This window comes from Myotis daubentonii, chromosome 20 (genome assembly GCF_963259705.1).
Source record: "Myotis daubentonii chromosome 20, mMyoDau2.1, whole genome shotgun sequence".
Taxonomy (NCBI): Eukaryota; Metazoa; Chordata; class Mammalia; order Chiroptera; family Vespertilionidae; genus Myotis; species Myotis daubentonii.
Genome location: NC_081859.1, coordinates 44,368 through 69,244, shown reverse-complemented (window position 1 = coordinate 69,244; position 24,877 = coordinate 44,368). Strand labels below are relative to the sequence as shown.

General features: G+C 53.8%; 1 protein-coding gene and 1 long non-coding RNA gene across 2 annotated transcripts in view; both read left to right on the top strand.

Annotated features, from left to right (window-relative positions):
* The window catches only part of LOC132222521 (uncharacterized), a 166,722-nt gene extending 161,676 nt beyond the window's left edge, over window positions 1-5,046 (top strand). The window contains exons 2-4 of the long non-coding RNA XR_009450248.1: window positions 3,159-3,535; window positions 4,142-4,443; window positions 4,854-5,046. This is a non-coding gene — a long non-coding RNA (uncharacterized LOC132222521). The remainder of the gene's footprint in view (window positions 1-3,158; window positions 3,536-4,141; window positions 4,444-4,853) is intronic.
* Window positions 5,047-12,320: 7,274 nt separating this feature from the next.
* Window positions 12,321-21,225, top strand: LOC132222636 (anomalous homeobox protein-like). The gene is made up of 9 exons (XM_059677830.1): window positions 12,321-12,569; window positions 14,864-14,991; window positions 16,594-16,717; window positions 16,853-17,012; window positions 18,362-18,697; window positions 19,760-19,895; window positions 20,637-20,747; window positions 20,912-20,996; window positions 21,139-21,225. The coding sequence occupies exons 1-9, from the start codon at window positions 12,321-12,323 to the stop codon at window positions 21,223-21,225; spliced, it is 1,416 nt and encodes a 471-aa protein (XP_059533813.1).
* Window positions 21,226-24,877: the final 3,652 nt, after the last annotated feature.

Here is a 24,877-nt window from a genome sequence, read left to right as displayed (position 1 = left end):
CAGGTGGTTGAGTCTGCACTTCTGGTGGCCCCAGGGGCCAGGTGTGTGTGTGGGGGGGGGGGGGGGGCTGTCACTGCAGATAAGAGAGAGGGGAGGTGGGGGGGGGAGGAAGGGGGCGGCTGGACCACCCCAGGGCCCTGGGCGGCTCCAGGCAGCAACCAGGTCCCCTGCTGTGCCCCCCCCTCCCGACGCCACCGGATGTCACATGACCCGTCAGCTGACAAAACAGGATGACTCAGCCGGAAGCTGTAGGCCCCTGAAATAATGACAAAAACAATTAGCAATCCAAGCGGTAGCCTTTCCTTAATTATCTCTTCCAAGTTTAATTAACTAGATAAATTATCAGCAGTAATGTAGACATTAATTATGTCAAATTGCAGTGTAAAACTCTCAAAGTGGAAAATGGCAATTCAGCTCGGCTCACCTGCCAAGTGTGGTGCGGAGTGCGAGGCGAACCTGCGTGGGGACCTGCCGGCCGGCCGCCCGGGCCCGACCCGGGCCGGGGCTGGGCAGGGGCAGTGTCCGCCGGGCTGAGTGGTGGCCGGCACGGGGACCCGGGGACCCGGGCGGTGGTGGGGACTCCCTGGCTGGGACCGAGGGAGGGAGAAGCGGCTCCGGACCAGATGGCCCGGCTGCTGAATTATTGAATTATGAATACTCATACAAATCAGACACAAAAGGTAATAATTTTGCTGCCCTACAGAAATAATTAACAATTTTGATAAATCACATGATAACAGAATCTCAAAATGGAGGTAGAGTTATCTTAATATCTTGGACCCACTGGAAAGGTAACTGCTCCAGGGGGCTGGGGCCATGAGGCTGGGAATGAGCCCAGCCTGGCTTCTCTGTCACCATGGCTGTGGGGAGGGGGGGGGGGACGGGGAGAGGGACGGGGGGGGGGGGGGGAGGAAGAGGACGGAGGGACCGTGTGCACTGGGCCCTTCGGGAGGGGCAGGCCCTCCCTGTGCCTTGGTTTCCCTTCCTGGACTCACAGGGCCTGTCGCTCTGACAGCACTTTGGCCAAGCTCTCCCAGCAAAGCCCTCTGCTGCGCCCACCAGGTGAGCCGCACACCTGCCCGCCTGTCTGCCCACCTGGCCAGGGTGGCAGGGACCCAGCAGCTGGTCCAGTTTCTGAAGGGTCTGCGCTGCTCTCTGGCCGCAGTGTCTCTTTGGTACGATGGCAATGAAGACGCTGACTGTTGGCTGCCCTCCTGCCCTTCCCCCTGCCCACCCCCATTCCCCCGCCGTCCCAGGCCAGGGTCGGGGACATTACTGACCAGAGGTCTCTGCAAGGGTGGTGGACACGCCTGAGGCAGTTGGCTCCCAGGACACCCCGGGCCGCCAGCCAGGCTCGTCTCAGACCCAGCAGCCCGCCTGTGGGGACGGGGACCATGGTGTCCATCGTGTGCTTCCACAGGACAGCCTGCGAGGACATGACCCACACTGTCCCTGACCCTGACAGGCTCCTGCTCCCTGGGCCTCAGGTTCCCTGCTGTGGGCCGGCTGCTCCAGCCCAGGGAGTGCGTGTCTGAGGCAGAGCATTCAGGCAGGGCTGGCATGTGCCAAGGCCCTGGGGCAGGTGGTCTGGTGGGGAGACAGGGAGGAGGCCACTGAGCCCCCACAGAACAAGGTGGGGGGTGGCAGGCACAGGGAGGAGAGGTAAACACAAGGGCCTGACTATTCCCGCCATTTAGGCCAGCCCTGAGGTGCAGCCTCCTCCCCGCTCACAGCGCCCCAGCCTGGAGCGCTCACCTGTTAGGCAGCTTTGATGGGTGGGCAAGCCCTGGGCTGTGGCAGGGGCTCCGATGGACGCTGTCCCCACGGGCACTGAGCACCGCCCCCCAACGCACACACAGGGCAAGGGCTGCTGAGCCCAGAACTGTGGGGGCAGCAGCAGTGACAGTGGAGGCCCCGAGACTGGCCTCTTGTCCCCCCTGAGCTCAGAGTCCCTGGAAAGGGAGCCAGTCTGTGGCCTGTGGGGTCAGGAAGGCTGGCTCCGCCCCCCCCCCCCTCCCCAGGGATGTGGGGAGCGCTGACCTCGGGGCAGTTCCCCTCCGTCCAGGAGGAATGGCGTCCTCGCCGGGCCTGCGCCCTGGGTGGACTACGGGCTGGGCCTGTCCTGACCTGCCCAGTGGGGCTGCCCTGGCTCCTGCCTGAATGCACCTGCTCCCAAGGCGGAGGCCTCAGCTTCCCCACCTGTGCAATGGGCGAGGCCTGGCTCCCAGCGCAGGTGCAGGGAGGCCCAGACACGGGAGGCGTGTGGACACATAGGTGCGCCCCTGTGAGGGAACAGCCGCGCACTCCGCCTGCGCCCGCCCCTTCACCGTCTGCTCCGTGGAAATGTTCGAACACCGGGTGCGCAGGGAACACGCCTGAATCAGACTCCGCAGAACCATGACACGCAAACTGTCGTAAGTGTTTTCCTCCACGTCCTGTGTGGTTCAGGGTTCAGGTCTGGAAGAGGAGCCGCACAACAAATGAAAAAGAAAAGACAAGAGATAATTTGGTGTAGTGGTCAAGCGGAAAGAAGTTAACTAGAAGAGGACGCTCTGCCGGGAGAAGGGGTAAACCTGCACACAGGCCGTGTCAGAACAAAGTCTTGCACACGAGACTTATTGTTCCGAGGCAGAACTTCCCTTGACGTGATGAATAGTCCATGAGGGCATAGAAAGTTCAGGGGAGGGTGCACGGCTGCAGGTGGAAAGAGTCTTTGTATAACATAGGAAATTAATAGTGTAATGTATAACTTAGCTTTGACGATTTCATAAAGCATGTTTGTTAATCATTGTCACTTGCTGTACCCCATTGTTGTTTGCTGTGCTCACCCCCAATAAAAGCCAGAAGGGATCAGAGGATTTTCACTACACGCCTCAGCGAGAGGTAGCCCTCTGCTCTACTTCGTCCTACACGCCAAGCTTGCCTCAGTGTCTCCGTTCACCGATACCGGTTTGGCTCAATGGATAGAGCGTCAGCCTGTGGACTCAAGGGTCCCAGGTTCGATTCTGGTCAAGGGCATGTACCTTGGTTGTGGGCACATCCCCAGTGGGGAGTGTGCAGGAGGCAGCTGATCGATGTTTCTCATCGATGTTTCTAGCTCTCTATCCCTTCTCCCTTCCTCTCTGTAAAAAATCAATAAAATATATATATATGTATAGTGCCTGAACATAACAGGGACCCGAAGGTAAGAAATTGGGAACAGGTAGGACCGAAAGGGTTTTGCCAGCGCAGAGTACGCGGAACTTTCGGCAATAGAGTCAGAGTCATGGGGACTAGCCCGTCGATGCAGAGTCAATATATAGCTGTCTTGAAATCATTGTTAAAGAGTTCAGGGGTAAAAGTGAAGAATGAGGCTTTTAAAAAATTGAAGCAATTCAGCAGCACTGTTATTGGTTTAACCCAGAAGGAAAACAGCAGTTAAATCTTAAGTTGTGGAAACAAGTTGGAAGGTCATTAAGGAGGGCTCACCAACAGGGAAAAGCTATAGAGGCTGATGTATGGGCTGTTTTTAATTTAGTAACGTTAGCTTTACAGTGTTAACGTAAAAAACCATTGAAACCTGTAAAGAATTTTTGGGAGTTTATTTGAGCCAAACTGTTGACATATGCCGGGAAGCAGAACCTCAACGAATTGAGATAGTGCTCCTGAGAACGGCAGGGTTACATCCGTATTTATACATGAAATTCATTGGTGACAGATTTAAGGAGGTGGGATTAAGCGAAGCGGGGGGGGGGGGGGGACCTCTGTGATAGGATAAAAAGTAAAATGATGGACACATACTTAGGTGGGTGCAGGCACAATTAACATGACAAATGAAAGTATCTGCTGCATCTGTCCTGGGCCCAGCACACCTGGCCCTGCCCCAGGGGCTCCAGATACGGGGAAACCACAAGTTACCCAGACATTTCAAGGGCATGTTATCATAGATGCAAAAAGACAGATAGGCTCAGCTACAGTAAAGGATGACCTTATCCGTGAAGATATCGGCTTAGGACGGAACTGCCCACCATAACTGCTTTTGGTTAAGGTTTAATTTCAGACCATCCTTTGTGGTTACTTTAGGCCTCGCGTCTGCAAAAATGCCATGCAGGCCTCTCCTGAGCTTGTCTGGTCAGCATGTGGCCCCATTCGTCCACAACAGCCTTTCAGTCTGATTCTGAAGATTATGAAGAAATTCATTCCTATGAAGTCACAAAGTGCTGCTCCAGGAGCTGAGTGTTTAAATCCTGAGCCTCTCCCTCCTGGGAAATCACTACCACCCGAGCTGCTCCCGTTAGAGGTCACTGAACCGAGGGAATCAAGTGAAGGACAGAAAGCTAGGGTTAAAAATCAATTAGGGGGTTATGAAACAATAACCTCAGCCAGCGATTCAGAGCTGGACGATTCATCTTCTGCTGGTTCGGAAGATGATTATTGCCCTCGCCCTAAGTTAAGGCAGAGAATGTTAGGTTAGGTGGCTCAGGAGGCGGCGCAAGAAATACAGAGTCCAGTGAATCAGAAAAGAAAGGAAAGGAAAAGGTTTATTTCTGCGTCCCCGAGAGACCCACGTATCGCAAGGACAGGGCAGTGGATTCACACCAACAGGGAGCGGGGGGAGGGCTTTTTTTATACTGCGGTTGGGTGAGGGGCGGGGACATGAGCTGAGGTATTCAGTTGAGGAAGTTACAGCTGTAGGGGGCCAGCCAGGAATTCAGGAATGAGTCAGTATCTGTGTGGGGGTCGTTGTGGATTCAGGGAGAAGCCTGTATCTGTGTCTGGCACGTTGATCTGTGAGAAATTCCAGGGGAAGTCCATTGTCTCATCACATGTCTGCATGTATCCGATCCTGGGCTCTCTCCGACCTAACAGAGAAGAGTGGCGAGAAGGGAAACAGAGATGAAGGAACTTTTAGGGAGTTTAAAAGAATTATTACCTACAGTAGTAGAAGAAAAGAAAGAGAATAAAAGTCCTCAGGAGTTGGCTGCGCCACCGCCAAAAAGTGTAACGGAACTAGCCATTAATCCGGCTTTCGCGGCTAAACCTCCACCGATTTCTTTGCCCACAGCACCTCCCTATAAGGGCCCGAGTGTAGGGCATACTGTTATTATTCCTTTACAGCAGGAGGTTCACAAGGTTCTTTTAGAAGGAGGAGATGAGATCTGAAAGATCAGACGGAGGCCTAAAACCAGGATTCCAGGCTTTATTAGAGGAAAAGCACCTGCCGGGCTGCCGGGGTCCAGCCCCAGCAGGTCCAGGGGTCCCCAAAGGTGTGGACGGAGTCGGCGAAGAAGGAATGACACGGAGACAGCGTTCAGTTGATCAGCAGCCTAGCCAGGATCTCCAGCCAAGTTCTGGTCTCGATCTCCAGAGAGGTTCTGCTCAGGTTCTCCAGTCAGGTTCAGTCACCAGGTTCTAGTCAGGCTCTCCTGCCAATCTCCCCAGTCAGGTTCAGTCCAGGATCCCCTGCCATGCTCTCTCGCCAGGCTCTGCCTCCAGGCTCCGAGGCCAGTCCCTGTCCAGGATCCTCCGGCATGCTCTCGCCAGCGAAGTTCTTCTGTCTCTAGAGAACGTTCTGTGTAGGTTCTGTGCCTAGGCTCTGTCTCTCTTGGTCCTGTCTTCCAAGCCCTGTGTCTGAAGTTCTGTCTTATAAGTTCTGTGTCTTGCTGTCTTGTTACATCTGTATTTATACAAGTTGATTTTAATCCTGTCAATTTCTATTCCAAAGGTTAGGGTGTTTATTATCTCCATTCCAGGGAGTAAAGATTATGTAGCATGATTGTTTGTAGTGATTAACTACCCACCTGGCACTTAGTTAAGGAGTTTCATCCCCTCCCTGACTTCAGGGAAAAATTCCTATGTGGGGAAACAACCTTTCTCGGAGAGGTGACCTTGGTTAAAACACAGCGCCAAGAAGGTGAGCAAACATATTAAGAACCATATGCCATATATGCCAGGTCCCTTGAAACAGCAAGGATGGACCGGCTCCCGGCAAATTCCCCCTTTTTTATTTTTTAAAAGCAGGCATTAAAAAGAAAAACCTGAACTGCTCTCTTGTATCCATTTTAAGAGTAGGATTGGCGCTTTCTGCTATTACCTGAGTCCTGATCTATCACCCCAGGGAGAGCTTGCCAATCCTGCACTTTCCAAGGGTGGAAAGGCTGCAGTGGGGTTAAGGATAAGGCTCCTTGGGCCTACCTTCTCCCATGCCATTACATTTACCTTTCCTTCCTCAGAAAAGCATGGACATACTTCTTGTATAAAACGTTCTGTCTGACTGGGAGTAACCTTAATTCCTCTGCTAGCAAGCATATGTGTTAAAAGATCAATACAGAGTCTTATTTCTTTAGACTCAGTATGGCACATCTTCTTAATCTAAAGATCAATACAGAGTCTTCTTTCTTTGGACTCAGTATGGCACATCTTCTCAATCTAAGAATCAATACAGAGTCTTCTTTCTTTGGACTCAGTAAGGCACATCTTCTCAATCTAAGTTCTGTACTATCCACCTTCTTACCCTACTTATCCTCTATAGGGGGGTCTGTAGCACCCTGGTGGAGTCCTATCCGTCCCGAGTGTGGGGGTTCTCACGGGGGGGGGGGGGCTTACCTAGGGGAATCCTTTTCCAGGGGTTCCCAAAGGTGTGGACGGAGTCGGCGAAGACTATCCACCCTTTTCCTATGGTGGAGTTCTATCCGTCCCGAGTGTGGGGTGCTTACCTAGGGGTCCCTGTTCGGGCGCCAGATGCCGGGGTCCAACCCCAGCAGGTCCAGGGGTCCCCAAAGGTGTGGACGAAGTCTGCGAAGACTATCCACCCTCTTCCTATGGTGCAGTCCTATCCATCCCGAGAGTGGGGCTTACCTAGGGGTCCCTGTTCGGGCGCCAGATGTTGGGGTCGAGCCCCAGCGGGTCCAGGGGTCCCCAAAGATGTGGACGGAGTTGGCGAAGAAGGAATGACATGGAGACAGCGTTCAGTTGATCAGCAGCCTAGCCAGGATCTCCAGCCAAGTTCTGGTCTGGATCTCCAGAGAGGTTCTGCTCTGGATCTCCAGCGAAATTCTGGTTAGGATCTCCAAAGAGGTTCTGCTTAGGATCTCCAGCCAGGTTCTGTGTCCATGTTCTCTTGCTAGGTTCTCCAGCCAGGTTCTGGCTGAGATCTCCAGCCAGGTTCGGTCACCAGGTTCTAGTCAGGTTCTCTTGCCAATTTCTGTAGTCAGGTTCAGTTCAGGATCCTTTGCCATGTTCTCTCCAGCGAAGTTCTTCTCTCTGTAGGTTCTCTGTAGGTTCTGTCTTCTTGGCTCTCTTCTTAAGTTCTGTCTCTCTCTGTCTTGTTACATCTGTATTTATACCAGTTGATTCAATCCTATCAATCTCTATTACAAAGGTTAGGGCGTTTCTTATCTCCATGGCACAGTTATTATTACTTCCCTATAAACAAAGAGGACATACAGCACCAGATAAGCGAACTGGGGGATTTGGTAGCACGGGAACAAAGGTCTTTTGGCATACGGTCTTAGGAGATCAGAGACCTCAACTTACAGTAATGTTCCCGGACGGAATAAAAATTACCGGCCTGGTAGATTCTGGGGCTGATGTAACTATAGTTTCTACTTTGCGCTGGCCTCAATCTTGGCCAGTACACAAGGTGAATGCAACTTTTACAGGTTTAGGGACCCTCGCTGAAATTTTGCAAAGCTCTAATGTACCTGAATGTCAAGGGCCTGAAGGGCAAAAAGGCAAAATACAGCCATATGTTGCCTCCATTGCACTATCTTTGTGGGGAAGAGATCTTTTACAGCAATGGGGGGCTACAATTACTATACCTTCTTTACCGAAAGGTCATAGACAAATGATTTGTCAAGCTGGTGCTGACGTCACTGGCGCCAGTGTTCAGGACCAAAATTTACAGAGGGGGCCACTTCAAAGCGCTTCACCCTGCCTTAAAAATGGAAAACAACTGAACCGGTTTGGGTAGATCAGTGGCCCCTAACTAGAGAAACGTTGGAAGCGCTCCAAATTATTATCAAAGAACAAATACAACTAGGGCATATAGAAGCCAGCTCTAGTCCATGGAATTCCCCTGTCTTTGTTATAAAGAAAAAGCCAGGTAAATGGAAAATGTTAACTGATTTAAGAAGGATTAATGAGATTATTGAACCTATGGGACCTTTACAGCCTGGAATTCCAAATCCAGCATTAATTCCTAAATATTGGCATTTAATAATTATTGATTTGAAAGACTGTGTTTACACAATCCCTTTACAATCTCAGGATTGTGACAAATTTGCTTTCACGGTCCCTTCCTTAAATAACAGCCAACCTAATCAGAGATATCAATGGCGAGTTCTCCCCCAGGGTATGTTAAATAGTCCTACTATGTGTCAAGCTTATGTTCATCAACCTTTACAAATACTAAGAGAAATGTTTCCTACAGGCATTTGTTTTCATTACATGGATGATATTTTATTAGCACATAAAGAAAAACCCAAGGTAAATAGTGTGTTGCAAGAAGCTAGAAAATTGTTTAAAGAGTATGGGCTCCAAATATCAGAGGAAAAAATTCAGCAAGTGGAGCCCTGGTTATATTTAGGACAGAAAATTTCAGCAAGCATTATTCAACCTCAGAAAGTTCAGATCAGAAGGGATAGTCTTAACACCTTAAATGATTTTCAGAAACTGTTGGGGGATATAAATTGGCTTCGACCATCTATTGGAATCCCCACCTATCAATTAACTAATCTATTTCAAACATTAGAAGGACCCTCAGACCTCAATAGTCCTAGGCAATTGACTCCTGAAGCAGGAGCCAAATTACAATTAATTGAACAACAAATTCAAGCAGGACAGTTAGATCGTATACAATCACTGCAGAATCTTTTGAAATATTTTTTAAATATATTTTATTGAGTTTTCACAGAGAGGAAGGGAGAGGAACAGAGAGTTAGAAATATTGATGAGAGAGAAACATCGATCAGCTGCCTCCTACACACCTCCTACTGGGGATGTGCCCGCAACCAAGGTACATGCCCTTGACCGGAATCGAACCCGGGACCCTTCAGTCCGCAGGCCGACGCTCTATCCACTGAGCCAAACAGGTTAGGGCTCACCAAGCTTTTTATCGTGAGGTAGTGGTTACCACAGTTACACAGTTCTTGTGAGTTTAATTTGTTTGTTACACTTACTTAGCCCATTAGCTTCCCAGATAAGATCTAGGGAGTGTGATAAGGTCCAGCCCAATTATTCTAAGAGGACTGTGCCCTCTAAGCTGGGACTTGTTTGTGACTTTGCCAGCAGGTCAGTCGGAGGCTGAACCCTCTATCAGTTTCCCACAGAGGCGATCTGTACTTTTAGGCTGAGAGACCGGTGAAGGACCCAGAGAGCACACCATCCCTTGCCTGTTGCTGCCCCACCCCCTCACGTATATGAAAACCACCCCAGTGCACGTAGGGCTTTGCACTAGAAAACATGGGAGAAGGCTCAGGAGAGCTAGGCCTTCACACAGGGCTGGGAGCTCGACGTCAGCACTGGAAAGCAAAGGGATCTCAGATGCCAGAAAAGCACTCGGGCTGTGAGGCAGGGCGATGGAGCTCACGTTTTCGGAAAGCTGTTGGCTTCCCTGTGAGCACAAGTGGATCGCAAACACCTCCAGGTTCAGGTCCCAGGCCCTGCTGCAGGAAACGTTCTGCCCTGGTAATAGTTGAAAGGAGTGCACTAAATCTAACCTAAACCTGCAACAAAGTCCATGCAGCTTAAATACAGGTCAGACTGATTCTGCCTCACCCAGTCTCCTAATGTAACGCCTGACAGTTGAAAATATGTACCCTTTTCTGGAAATACCCAGGGCAAAGGAAGTTGTCAGGAATAGAGTCCTAATTCTAAAAGTACTATTTCACCAAAAATAAATCCTAACTCTGCCGGCACTTAACACTAAAGCTTAAAAGTCACGAAAAAGTAGAGCTGAAAGAACTGCCCTCTGATGCTAGTTGGACACATTTGTCCCTAACTTGGAGAACACATGTCAGCTGCTTGTATTGCTTCAATATTTTTCACTTGAGCAAATGTTTTTCACTTGAGAAAAACGTGTTGTTTTCCTTCCGAGGCCTTTCCATACAGAGTGCGCCTGCATACATTGTAACAAGTTCACCTTTTGCGCTCCGGGATGACCGCTTCCGCCCCGGAGGTGCAGACTGAGTAAGTGGGCGTGGGCACCGCCCTGAGCACCGAAGTGGCGGCGGTGGGGGGTGGGGGGTGGGGGGTGGGGGGTGGGGGGTGGGGGGTGGGGGGTGGGGGGTGGGGGGCGGGAGGTTTCCCAGCGGCCCCGCCAAACATATGCACCCGTCAGAGCAGCGGTCCTGGCCTCCGCGGGGAACATCACCGGGAAAGGTACTGGGTCTCGGCCACCACCTGGAGAGTGAAGGGGTCAGGGCGCCCGACAGCCTCCTTCCGTCCCTCCTTCCCCGCCGTGTCCGCAGGAGCCCAGCGCGTAGCCTCTTTTCCGTGGCGCGGGCTCTGGACTAAACCGGGTCCTGAGCTGAACTCTCCCCGCCCCGCCCCGCCCCGTGCATGTCCTGGAGCCTCGACTCCCCCAGGGTCCCGGGGCGTAGAGGAGGGAGCGCCCGCGGGGTGCGGAGCCGGGGGCGCTGAGCGCAGGCCTCCCGGGAAGTTCAGCCGCATCTGCTAGACGCTTAGCTGCCCGAAGGCTCTGCCTGGTAACTGGCCCTGGAGTCGATCCGCAGGAAGACGGTACTTTCTCTTTTAATCCGGCACAGCCTTGGGAGTCCCGCCTTCTCTCTGAAAAGCAGCCACTAGCAAGTTGCCTGAACGTCCACGGGTCGGGTGGAGCCTTCTGAGCGGGTGGCGGCCCCTTTTCCATGGGATGCTGTGCAGGGCCAGCGTTGGCACCAGGAAATGTCTGTAGGTCCCGGATAAGCATTCTCCGCGTGTAAAAATAGGCGTCTCTGTGCATAGATTTGTATGAAAAAGAAAAACTCCACAAAGCCTTCAAGTCCGCTTGCTGTAGCTTATATGTTTGGGGACCCACCACAGAGTGGGCTTTGGGGTGCAGTGGATCAGTGCTCTTTGCTCGGAAACTGAAGCCAGCCTGGTGGGGCCGGCTCAGTGCCTCGGCCTGTGTCCTCAAGTGCCAGTGCCCGCAGTTTAGTGTCTTAACTGTTGGGGTCGAGCCCCAGCAGGTCCAGGGGTTCCCAAAGGCGTAGACGGAGTCGGCGAAGAAGGAAGGACACAGAGACAGTGTTCAGTTGATCAGCAGCCTAGCCAGGATCTCTAGCCAGGATCTCCAGCCAAGTTCTGGTCTGGATCTCCAGAGAGGTTCTGCTGTTTATTGTCTTGTTACATCCGTATTTATCCCAGTTGATTTTAATCCTGTCAATTTCTATTACAAAGGCTAGGGCGTTTCTTATCTCCATTCCAGGGAGTAAAGATTATGTAGCTTAAGCATGATTGTTTGTAGTGATTAACTACCCGCCTGGCACTTAGTTAAGGAGTTTCATCCCCTCCCTGACTTCAGGGAAAAATTCCTACCTGGGGAAACAACCTTTCTAGGAGAGGTGACCTTGGTTAAAACACACAGTGCTAAGGGGAGCAAACATATTAAGAACAGTATGCTATATACGCCAGGTCCCTTGAAACATATGCTGTGCAGATGTTTCTTTCCTGCAGTGACTGTGTCAAGCAGCAAGGATGGACTGGCTTCCGGCACTCAACGAGACCTGCCCGGGTCCACCTCTTCTTACTTTCTTCAGTGTCTGTGACTAGCGCAACCTTTAACTCCTAGTGTTTTCCAAATGATGAGTTTGAGGTTCTGGGTTTTTTTCCCAAAATCACAATAGTTAGAACCGGATGGTACTAGTCCTGTTCCCGCAGGCCCCATGGCCCCTCTTACATGAATGGAAATGGTGTCTGCCCAGCCCCTGTCCCAGGGCACCTCCTCACGGCTGGGAGATGCTGGGGAAACCTGATGGCCCTCACACACATGGTCACTGACCCACCGAGTCCAGAGGAGGAGTGAGACAAGTATAGAAGGCCAGGTGCAAACAGAGTGGGGCACCTGGGGGCAGGTGAAAGGTGCAGAGGGGTGAGTGACAGCACCCGGCTCAGCCGGGTGCACAGCTGGGCTAGATGGATTCGGAGGGACTGAAAGGCAGTGCCATGGGGTATGGTTCCTCCTCTTCCTCAGGTAACCTCACTGTTGCCACCTCACCCGTGCCCGAGTGGGAGGGGCCTCTCAGAGTTGGTCTGAGGATTCATGTCTAATCAGCCCATAGTTAGAGCTGGCTAAGTGATGCCTGCCACCTTGTTTGCAGAGGGACGCAACCCAGCCCAGGATGCAGAGTTTCCTGAAGCTGCTGCGGGACAGTGGAGGTGCCAGCCCATCTGTGGAGGAGCTGGAGAGCCTCGCGGGCAGGCTGTGCCGGGACCTGCAGGACGACTTCACCGAGGCACAGCCCTTGGTCACGGCCGTGCTGGAGAGCCAGCTCTTCCTGTACCTCCTGAGCAACAAGGACGTGGCGCTGGTGTGTGCCGGAGCGCTGGCCAAGCAGGAGCAGAACGAGGCCGCCTGCTGGCTCTTGGAGGTAGGACTGGTCTTGTGGGGGGAGGTGCTGAGAGAGGGGCGGCAGCCACTAGCATCCTGAGCGAGATGGAAAGTCCACAGCCAGCCACAGCCTGGAGAGAGGTTCTGTAAACAAGGCAGGATGGTCCCCTCTCAGTTTACCAATATCTGAGCAGTTTGATCATCTGAGAAAAGTGGTCCATTGATGAAATCCTCACTGAGTGGGGGTCCCAGGATGGAGTTCCGGCTCCCAGTCGTGTAGCCAGCAGTCAAGCAGACCCTGGACCTCTGTTCCTGAGCCAAAGGGTCGCTCTTGAAAACTCGGAAACCATAGGCATCTGTGCCGCTCCTCTGGGGGCACTGGGTGCCTCAGCTCATCCTCCATGAAAACGTGGCTTGCACTGACGTGAGGAATTGACGGTCATTACTTAGCCACCGAGTGGACAGTGGTATATTTGGCTGCCTACATATTGGCATGTTTGACTGCGGTATGCTGCCTGCCCCAGACTATATGGGGTGGCACATACTCTATAGTGTGTGCCTGTGTTAGTTCATAAAATCAGAGAAATTCTGAATTCCAAAATACAGACAGCTCAGGGGGCTTCAGTCATGGATTTGAGGGCCCGTGTTTCCCTGTTTCAGCACATACTTACCGTAAAGATAGTCACTTCTTCCAAGTTCCTTGTATTCCCACCCCCACCCTCCAAGCCAAGAGGTGTCCTCCTCCCGCCTCTGCCTTCATGCAGCAGCTGGAGGAAGTTGTAGGACTGCAGGTGGGACCATGTGTGCACCAGGGCCTGGGGCCTGAGCCTGCCTGCTCTCCAGGCCTGGACCCACACTCCCCCTTCCTCCGTGTGGCCCATGCTGGCATCCTAGCCGTTCTTAGAATTTCCGCAACATTTCTTTGTCTCAGGACCTACGCACATGTCATTCCCTCAGCTAGAGGTTGGTGCCTTCCCACCTTTCAGGTTTCTGCTGTCAGTGTCACCTGTCTGGGTAGTGACCCTGTATCCTCAAGTGCAACCCCGCATTCTGTCCTTGGATTCCGCCCTCGGGTCATAATTAGAGTCCATTTGTGCTTCCTCTGTCTCCCCTGGCCACACGTGGGCCCAGGAGGGAGGGGCCGCGCCCTGTTCTCATTGCAAGAGCGATGACACCCAGCATAACCCTGGGACATTGGAGGGCTCCAGTGTTTAAATCTGTGCAAATAAACGGCTGCTGTACAGAAACAAGGGCACCCACATTTAGAGGCGTGATAACTGCTGTGAAGGCATCAGCGATGAAATGCAGGCTGACACCAGTGCGGACAGACTCCCAGGGGAGGGCTCAGATTCCGTCAGGATGGCTTAGACATGCTCTGAAGAGGTGCCGTGTGGCTGAGACCCGAGAGCTAATGCTGTAGCCACCACATGTTTCAGGCCCAGGCTGGTCCTGCAGGCAGGGAGGGCCCGTGGCTTCCTGACTGTTGTGCCTGAGGCTGATGGCTGATCCTGGCAGAGACTGCAAGTCCCAGCCCAGCCACGTGGGCTCTTTCTGATGATCTGCACCTCCCTCGCCAAGATGGCGCTGGGAACGTGGAGTTAAAGGCGAGAAACGCACACCGACTGGTGTCTCGGGCAGTGATCGCGAACCTACGACACGCGAAGTCATTTTTTTGGTTGATTTTTCTTTGTTAAATGGCATTGAAATATATAAAATAAATATAAGAAATTTAAGTCTTTGTTTTACTGTGGTTGCAAATATAAAAAAATGTCTACATGTGACACGGCACCAGATTTAAGTTAGGGGTTTTCAAAATGCTGACAGGCCGAGCTCAGAAGGTCCGCCATCACTGGCCTAGGGGATGCCAGGGCCAGACGTCCTGGCCATCTTCAAAGTGTGGTCATTGGAACAGGTCACCCGGGGCTTCACTCCACTTCCCTGCTGGTGGGAGAAAAAGCTTTTCACACAAGACAGGGGTCGAGCTTTGGAGCCTTAAAAAGACAATGTGGCCGTCAATGACAACAGCTCTGCCTCCTGTGTGGCCGCTAGCCAGTCGCCTACCTGCCCTTTCCTCAGGCTCCTCACCTCTGAGGAGTAACTGACGGCTGTCCCCACCTGTGTGCTTTGTGGAAGGGTTGACATGCTGGTGTGAATGGGTGGCCATCTGGGCCTCCAGGACACCGCCTGCACTTGGGGTGGACTGGAGTGCTGGCCATCTGGCCATGCCCTGCTGCTTGGCACATCAGTGAGCAGCTCTTCCCAGGGGTCAGGTCTGGGCGATGACCGTGCTCAGGTGGGTGAGGTGGCCAGGTCTCAGCAGGCTCTTCTCCGCAGCGATGCTGTGTTCCAGGAGGCAGTGAGGAGCTGGTGCAGCTCTGGAATGACATTCACTACCATTTGGAGAAGAAGAGGCTGGGCGTGGCCACGCTGAGCTCCGGGCAGAAGTTCCGCTGCAGGAGGAGGTACGTGGCTGAGCTGTATTTGTGCAGAGGGAGGGGCGGCCGGTTCCTGGATGAGCACAGGGTGGAGGAGACGGAGGCAAAGCCAGGTTCCAGGCCAGACACAGAGACTGGATAGCTTTGCTCCTGGTCATGGGTGTCCCCGCTGGTCTGCAGGCCCCCAGGTCTCCCTGAGCTCCCGACAGCCCAGGTGCAGGACTCCTCAGCTCCAGGTCCTGGTTCGTGTCCAGAAGAGACCCATTCCTTTCTGACCAGAGAGAATGTTTTCATGCTGCTGCAGAAAGTGAGCTATGTCCTCAGACCCGACATTCACTCAACCTCGGTGTCTTCCAGGCTGCAGGGTGTCCCTCCCTGTAGGTGCTGGGAGCGGCCAGAGTGCAGCTCAGCACGGGAAATGGTTTGGGACCAGCAGTGTCTGTGAAGAGGCTCTCGTTGTGGTGCTATTGGAGGTGCTGAGGCCAGAAACTGGGCTTTGTTCTCCAGAGCTGACCTTGGGTAGAGGATAGACAGTAGTCAGGGCAACAGTGTACATCCCATGATTCAGAGTGAGGAAGGGGAGACAGAAGGTTCTCCGAAGGGGGCTGGGACCCATTGTTCTTGCTGTGGGGAGGGCTGAGTGCGGGCCCGTCCAGTCCTTGGAGGAGAGACCCGAGCAAGTGGATGGCGGTCCCAGGGGCACAAGGAGGGGGCAGGGGAGTTACAGCAGAGGCCAGTGCAGGAGCAGGAGCCGGAGGTTCTGAGTCTCTGGCAGTGGCTGAAGAAAGGGTTGTGTTAAGATAGCGTTTGGCCCTCCCTAGCTGCGTTGGCTCGGTGGATAGAGCGCCGGCCTGCTGACTGAAGGGTCCCAGGTTTGATTCCCGGCAATGGCACATGCCCAGGTTTCGGGTTCAATCCCCCGTGGAGGGTGTGCAGGAGGCAGCCGATCCATGATTCTCTTTCATCATTGATGTTTCCCTCTCCCTCTCTCTTCTGCTCTGAAATCAATAAAAATACATTTTTTTGAAAATAGAATTTGGAGGATTTGCCAATGGCTTGTACGTCTTTGAGGAGCAAAAGAAAGATTCAAGTTGGACTCAGTTCTCTTGGCCTAGCGGCTGGAATGTGGTGGCTCCTCACCATGTGCGCTGGACGCGGGCTGGGAGGATGTGGGGAGGGCTGGGGACAAGCTCCACTTGGGATTTGGGTGAGTGGGATGCCTTTTTGACATCCAGGGTATTTGTTCAGTTGGTGTTTGGACTTTAAGTTTTGTATAGACAGGTGCTATTTGTTTAGATGCCACTGTTTTCTTTTAAAATAACTCAGATTTTCACGACAATCAAGCATAACCAATCTCAGCATCCTCACCATGTAGCTTCCCCATTTCTTGGCATTTGTCAGGCCTGGCATCTCGCTGCATGTCCTGGAAGCCCTGGTGCAACCTGCAAGTGGGGCCGGGGAACCCTCACCCCTCAGGAGACGGGCCCCTGGCACCTGGCAGCATAGGAACTGGGAGGAGTGGCCTGTGAGCAGAGGGCGTGCAGGACACCGTGTTCTGGGCACAGGAGGTCTAACAGGAGCGGTGCCAGGAGAAGGGAGGCTGTGACACCCCCTGTCTGTGCTCCCCAGGAACCCGCCACCCCCCTCCCTCTGCCCTGACGGACTGAAGAGCCGCAGCTACCCCAGGGAGGTTCGCCAGAAGTTGCAGAGCTTCGCTTCGGGTGTGAGCAGCAGGCCCAGCCAGGCCCAGCGGGTGAGAGTCCGAGAGTCAGGCCAGGCAGCCCTCGGTGCCCCCGCCTGCTGCGCAGCAGTCTGGCCTCTGGGGACCATCGTGCACCCCCATCCCCCGTGCACCCTGCTGCTGGGCTCAGATCCCATGTCTCCGCAGGAGGCCCTGGCTGCAGAGACCAGCCTCACCATGGAGCAGGTCTACACCTGGTTTGCCAATTACCGCTATCATCAAAAGCTGAGGCTCCAGCGTTTGGAGGCGCAGCCCTCAGGCCACCGCCACCCCGGCTTCGTGGGTGGGCACCCACCTCAGTGGGCAGGTGAGTGGCCCAAAGGTCCCCATGCTGGGAGCTGACCTCAGCTGCCCGGTCACAGCACCGTGTCCCGGGCCTGGCCTAACCCTAATCCTGACCTGCACACTCACCCTGAGGAGCAAGAACAGTGAGGCTGAGGGTCAGATGGGGCTGCGGCTGCCTTCGTGTGTGGAGGCCACTTGGCCCGGGCCAAGTGCGTAGGTTTGGGGAGCAGGGTGTCTGGTTAGGGATTGTTGCTCAGAGTAAAGGTGCATCACGGGACACAGACTGTTGGAAGGACTCGGTGGTCACACCTTTCCCCACAGCAGGGCTCCTGTGGCTGCTGGGAAGGAGGCTGGAACTTAAGGTCCATCCAGCCTCCCTCCCGTCCAACTGGCTTTCTACAGGAGGTGAGGAGAGTGGGCCGGCTCGAACCCCGGTGACCACTCCAGGGGTTTGGCAGCCTCCGGCCCTGGCCTTGGATGTTTCTGGAGACGGGACAATGCCCAAATCACTGACTCCCAGGTACTGTCATCCCCACGGTCTGTTCTCCTTGTTCAGCTTCCCCACCGTCAGCAGGATACCAGGGGGAATGGGCATGGGCGTGCTGGGCCCGCTGGGACCAGGTCTGGGAGGGCTGTGGCCACAGGAGTGCGGGCACCCTTGCCGGGAGCCCCGGTCAGGGACCCTGCACGTGTTCCCCGTGACTGACTCACAGCCTGCCGTCCTGCGCGTGATGGAGAAGGGGAAACAGACGCAGAAAGAAAAATACGCAAACCTATCGCCTGCAGGCACACCCAGCTGTCGTGGTTTGGTTGCTTCTGGTGATTGGTGTGGTTTGTTTCATTGGGTTGATCAGGGCCAGCACTGCCGGGTTCCTGCTGTACACGGTAGTGCCTGGCCTGGCACCTGATGTCCGGTGACAGCACCGGCTGTGTGTCTCTAGGCGGGTGCTGTGACCTCCCTGCCTCGCTTTTTTCACCTGTGAAGTGGGGACTTGCAGGACCTGCCTGTGGTTGTTGCCACGGTTCCTGGGGTGAGGGTTGTTGACAGAGGCCCAGGAGCACCACCTGAGACACGGTGAGCATTTGTGGATTATTTATTCTCTCATGATTATCCACTGCTGCTTCGTGTTCCTTTGAGACCAACCATCGTCTATTCAGTCGCCTGCTAGGCCTTTCCTAGCCACGTCCAGCTCTCAGTGCGTGGAGAGTGCTTCCCTGAGGCCTTTGAAGGAACTGCGAGTGTATCTTGGGTTTCCAGGTATCATACTTTCTTCTAAGTGTCTGTAGAGCGTTTGCAGGCACAGGAGAGCAGTGAAGGCAGCAGGATTGGGGAATGTTGGGCCCCATGCCGTCAGTGACTGTCCTGGCCAGAGCGAGCCTCCGTCCACCAAGGGACAGTGTTCGTGGGGCTTCCCAGCTTTCTGCAGGGCGGCGAGATGTATGCGGAGGGGCCTGGTCGCAACCCATCCACTGTCCCCGCCGTCCTCCCTGACCCTGGCTTCGCTGGGCTGGCTGCCCGCAGGGATTTGCTGGACCCTTCAGCTGCACCCAAGCCCTGGCTGGTGTCCCTCACACCGGCGTCCTCCTGGGACGCTTCCGTTCAGCCTCTACAGCTGGTGCACAGTCACTGGCCGCACTTCTGGATGCCTCCTCCGTACGCTTCTATGTCGGTGTCCATTCCCACAGTCGCCGAGCCCAGCTCCACAGGTGAGTCCATTCCACTGGGACCATGAGTTTCTGCACCAGAGGCTGCAGCTACGGGCATCTCTGGGGGGCAGGGAGGTATGGGAAGGGCCAGGGCTTCCACCTGAACCCTCTGCTTGATTAGACCCAGAACCAGTGAGCCTCAAAGAGGCTCTTGTGACAAACATCCCAGGTTATAGTTCTTATTTGTTTCATTTGTCAAAATAAAACATGCACGTGAAACAAAATAAGATGCGAGGAAAGAGCAAAAAGGAGACGAAGCAGCTGCCAGTCCTGCACTCCCCACTCTGTGCACTTGCCTGCCTGCCAGCACCTGCTGCTACAGCACAGGGCCGAGCTTCTGAGACCGCAACCTGGGCATGTGCCCTTGACCGGAATCAAACCCTGGACCTTTCAGTCCACAGTCTGACACTCTGTCCACTGAGCCTCACTAGCCAGGGCCACAGGGGCTTGTCTTTAAGTGTGACCAATTTTCTGCCGGTCCGGCCAGGCTCCGTGTTTGAGCATCCACCTATGAACCAGGAGGTCATGGTAGGATTCCCGGTCAGGGCACATGCCTGGTTTTTGGACTTGATCCCCAGTGTGGTGCGTGCAGGATGCTGCCTGCCAATGATTCTCTCATCACTGGTGTTTCTCTCCCTCTCCCTTCCTCTCTCAGATTAATTGGAAATGTATAGATATAGAGGGGGGTGGAGGGGAAGAGAGAGAGGGAAATATTCTGTGAAACAATGTAAGTGGAGAAAGGTAAGGTTGTGGCACCTTGGACCTCAGTGAAGCCAAAGGCGAAGTGACAATGTCCCCACCTCCCATGGCTGTGGGTGGGCAGATTCGGAGGCTGAGACTTGGGTGGGGGGACAGTCAGACAGGGAGAATTGGCTTCGTTGTGTCCTCTGGAAGCCCAAAGGCACCGCTGAGATGAACAGTTGTGGCCAGTCCTCCTTCAGGGAGGGAGGCTGCGGGCTGTGGCCAGGCAGCTGGACACTCCTGTCCTGCAGGTCTTGGTTGTGCTGTGTGTGAGCTTGGCCCTTCCTCCCTGCAGTGAGCTGTGGCCTTTCCTTCATGCAGGGCTCCCTGACCTGCCCGGCAGCCACCCCCAGAGCACATTCCTGGAGGAGGGTCCGGGCACCAGCGTCAGCCTTTCAGGCAGCTTCCTGGTGACACAGCCCCCACCACAGGCTCCGGAGTTGGTCCTGCCCCAGAGGTAAGCCTGCAGAGCTCTGGTTCATAGCGTTGGCCGAACTTGTGCCGGTGAAGCCTTTTGCTTACAGGTTTCTGGAAACCACAATAGTCCCGTAGCCTGCGTCTCCCAAAGGGAAGAGGGTGGGGTTTCTCCCAGACAGAACGGGGAACACGAGAGTGGACAGGACATCTGTGCTGTGGACGGTTTTTAGGCCTCTTCCCTGAGATTGCCCTGGCACCCAGCAGCCTCTTTCTGGCATTTTCTTCTTCCCAGATAAAGGCTGTCAGAGTTTCTGAGCAGCATGGAGGTCCTGGTTTTATTTCCAGAGTGAAGTTTTAAAGGGCCTTGGCAGCCTAGGTGCTGTGGAGTGGCCGTGGGGCCGGGACAAGGGTCCAGGAGCCTGCACACAGGAGGGACAGAGGGATGTGACCGGGGAGGGGGGTCCTCTGCTAGAGGGAATTTCTGAGAGTGACCCCCAGGACCGCACCCCCAGAGATTGGGTCTCACTAATCTGGCGCTGAAGGCCAGGTGCCAATGAGGGCAGAATTATAGGGGGACGCGAGAGGGAGGGGAAGTCCCAATTCAGATGGTGGGAGAACCCTGACCGTCCTCCATAGTGACCTGGGGTCGTGAACAGACGTTTGCGATTGCCTTTAGGGACCCGCCGTCAGGTCTCCGTGGCAGCTGTACTGCCACCGTCCCTGCCATCCCTCTGCTTCCTCTGGTTTGGGTGTAAGGGCTCTGTCTCCTTCACCTCCCCAGCCCGTCCTTCTGCATGACCTTCTCGCTGCACGTGTCCTCCATGAGCCGCTCTGGTGCACTATCCCCCCCGCCCTCGAGCCATGTGCTTGTCGTGTCCCATGGGCCCCTTTGGTCGCTGTGCCCTGAGGTCCCTCAGGGAGGAGATGGGTCTGAGGGTCTGGCACACGGGGAGCTCCTGGTGCGCAGACACTCTCAGGCATGTTCCCCACGGGGTGGAAGGTGTTGCTTGGTGCCCACTGGAGCCCAGCCCTGTTCTGATGTGGCCCCTTCTACAGCCTCCCGGAGCTGGCTCCTACCCCGTCGACCTTTCCCCGGCCTGTGCCTGCTGGGGAGCTGAGCGAGGCCCTGCCGTCCAACCAGGTGAGGCTTTCCTAGGAGGAAGTGGGTTCCTTCCTCACTCCTGGATTCACTCCTGCCTTCAGACTGAACAAGTCTGCCATGATGAGCTTGGGGGAGCCGGGCAGAGGGGGCCTGCATGTGTGTTGCTGTGTTGGCATTCCAGGTGCGGTGGTCTGACTGCCAGGTCTCCAGCGATGTCTTCTGGGTGGCCAATGTGCTCCTTGAGCTTTCGGGGGGCAACAGGGGCTGAGTTGCCCCCGGGAGCCAGGCCAGCATCCCAGGGAAGACAGGTGTGGACATTCGACCGTTCAGTACAAGTTACAGAACCTCATCCTGATGAAAAGAGGTTCCCGTGTTCCCTGGGGGCTCTGCTGGGAGGTGTGTGCGTCCCTGGTCTCCGCCGTGTTTATGCAGTTGTTTGGCAGCTCCCGATGTTGGAGGAAGCGTTTGAGAAATGTTTGTGGATCCCAAGTCGAAGGGGTGTGTTCCACTCAGGCCACGGCAGACGTTAGTGCCACCCCTGAGCAGTTGTGGGCAGGAGACTGTTCCCCTGCCGGCCACCCTCCTGCCCGCCCTGCGCCAGGCCAGACTCCCCCCACCTAACGTGGTGAGTGGGATGTGGAAGCGTTCTGTCAATTCTGTGCCTGTGGTGCCTCTCCAAGTGGCGTGGGGTGTCCCAGCAGGGTGGTGGGTGCCTTTCAGTCCACGGCTGTAATCCGTTATGTTTGCCACATGTTCTGTTCAATTACATTAAAGTTTCATGGTCTGGACGCCTTGTGTTTACTCACCTAGCTGCACGCTGAGCACTGCCTGTCGCTGTGGCTGTCGGTCTCCAACCAGCATCGCACAGCACGGGTGCGGGTACCCAAGCATCACAGATACTGTCCCTCGTGTCTTGTGTTACACGCAGGGTCACGGGGGACATCCCCGCCATCTGCCCTGAGCTGATGGTGATGTTGTGGGAACAAGAGCTGCCCTGGGGGTGGCAGTGGCCAGACACAAGCACACTGACCATGCGCCCTGCGTGCGGTGCACCTCCTGGCGCCAGAGTTCGGCCTAGCAGCTGTTTCTCAGTGGTTAGAACAGTGCCCCTACCCCAAAGGGTCCTGGCTTTCATGCCCAGTCTGCCAATTCCTGCACAAAAGTGATCCTCTCCTACCCTCCTGTGGCCATGCAAGGAATAACAACCTGTGCCTCTGTCCATGGTGCTGCAATCCAGTCAAAACCCTGTGAACACAAATTCTACCCATAAAAATCACCAGCACAAAATCATCGAAGCTGTCCAGGCCGGCAATCATTCTGTACTCATGGCCCTGTGTTCTTCAGCTCGTCCAGCCCAAGGTCTTCAAAGCGAGGCCCCTGTAGAAGCTGTACTAAGGCTCCCCTTATGGTGACCCATCCACCCTACCTCATACGTTCGTTGGTGCCGTTTTTAACTAGAGTGGTGAGTGTATGCTTGGCAAGCAAAAGCTCTAACCAGTGAGCAACACCCAGTACGGATTGTGTGCACTTTTGTGGTTCTTATTCTGAATTTATTTTTAACTCTAATTGACTTACAATAATACATTACTCTCAGGTGCACAAGAGAGTGATTCCACATTCACATAACTTACAAAGTGACCACCCCGTCAGTCTAGTTTCCATCGGACTCTATTGCCTATGCTGCAGTTCCATCTCCACGACTTACTTCATAAACGGTGTGATGGACTTTTCCAGCCCCAGTGGGGACAACTCCGGGCTGGTGTTGTTCAAGGTGGATAGTGAGGAAGATGGTGGCAGAGGAGCAGCTGGAAGCTAGTGTGTTTCTCGAGGGATGAGGGGTTGTGTCGTGGATCAGTGTGTGTGTGACTGGACTGCAACACTTGAGGCGCTCAGGCTAAAGGAGCAGTGGTTGGGCTGACTGGGGGGAGGAGGTGAGATTCAAAGTGTCCTGCAGCTGCTGTAACAAGACAGGTAGGTACTTCCAGAAGCTCCAGGGAGAACATCCCAGCCTTTTCTATCTGTATTGATGGGGAGGACCCTGGATACCCCACAGGTCCCAGTGTGCTGGGAGCCGGTCCATCCTTGCTGTTTCAAGGGACCTGGCATATATGGCATACTGTTCTTAAAATGTTTGCTCACCTTCTTGGCACTATGTGTTTCAACCAAGGTCACCTCTCTGAGAAAGGTTGTTTCCCCAGGTAGGGATTTTCCCCTGAAGTTAGGGAGGGAATAAACCCCTTAACTAAGTGCCAGGCGGGTAATTAATCACTTTAACACAACAGGACGAGGCCACTCTAGCAGGGTCCTTGCAGGGTCTCCCAAGCCACCACGTCAGGGGCGAGGCTCTCAGGGGTGAGGCTTGGAGGGGCAGGGGAAAGTGAGGTGTAAAGGAAGTGGGAAACGGGCAGAGGAGGGTCATGCAGGTGTTCCCGTCTGCTGCGTTGTGTCGCTGCTCCCAGAGTCGCCCCCACTGTGAAGATGTGAGCAGGCTCAGCTAGTGTCGGTGACCGAGGGACACACAGACCGAGGGCCAGACACACCATGGAGTCCGCAGTTGCCAGGAGCGGTGGCATCCGGGAACGTGTGTCCACTGTGCTGGTTCCTCGTATCCTCCCGGAGGTGCCTTGTCAGTGTTTTTTTTGACTCCAGAACCATGTATTTCATTTCCCCACACAGCCCCTACTTCATGATGACTCTGTCCAAGACAGAAGGCCTGTTTGGACATCCATGTGCACAATAGCCGTTTGTTTGGAAAGTGATGTCCAACTTGTTTTCTGTAGTTATTATCTGCAAAATCAATGAGAGGCAAGCAGTTATGTGTTTGATGTATTATACATTTGTATTCTATATAGATTTTATTTTAGAAAATGACATTTCTCATACAAAGCTGCCTTTGTAAGTGTAATTAAATGAGCATGTTACAAACTTGGTAAGTGTGGATGTTTTACTTGGGAAATGTTTAGAAATTTGGTAAGTCTGAGTGTATCGCTGCCCAATGAACTGTTGGGGGTCATGTGTTGTGACCCAAGCCAAGTATTTGCTAGCTAAATTAGGGTCCCCCTTGTCGAGACAGCTTGCATAGTTTCCCCTTCATTCTGTGTTATGAAGCGATAGGCAGAAGGTAGAAGTAGAGTTGTGCCGGGGTCCAGCCTCAGCGGTCCAGGGGTCCCCAAAAGTGTGGACGGCATGGGCGAAGAACGAAGGCCATGGAGACAGCGTTCAGATGATCCGCATAATCAGGTTCTGTCTTTATTGCCCTGTTACAACTGTGTTTATACTATTTGATTCTATAAGCATGTGTCTATAGTTATGTCATGGTATGTTTTGGGTCCTCCTTTGACCTTTTACAGTTTCTTGCTTTATGTTTACAGTTCTTATCTGACCTTTGTTAAAAATGTCATTTCTATTTAGCTCTGCTGATTTTAATCTTATTTATTGTCTATGTTTGTACATCGTATTGTAAAGGTTATTGTCTGCGTTCCATGATAAGAGCTAGGTTGTTATTTGTATTCTACGGTTCCTGTTGTATTGCTCCACTGTGAAGGTATAAGGCCAAACCGTCAGGAGGTTTTCCTATTGTATGTCGTAAGTCAAGGTTGTGTAGCTTAATCCTACCAGACCTGTGGCCCTGAACCTAACTGTCCCCTATGCCTGGGCTCCTGAGCATTAAAGACAAAAAACCAACATGATTGTGCGTGGGTCCGAGTCACCCTCTGTGAATACTGAAGGGTCAGCGCTTCCCCCGTTGAGGCGTCTGACCCCTGTTGTGCCCAGATGGTTGGCACACTGGCCATCGATGATCACTGTTCTTCACCCATTTGGGTCCCGGGTTGACTTCCTCTAATCTCTAACTGGGTCCTTACAGAGCTGCAGGCAGGCAGAGCTTTTCGTAATAGGATGCAGGGTGTTAGGACACACCT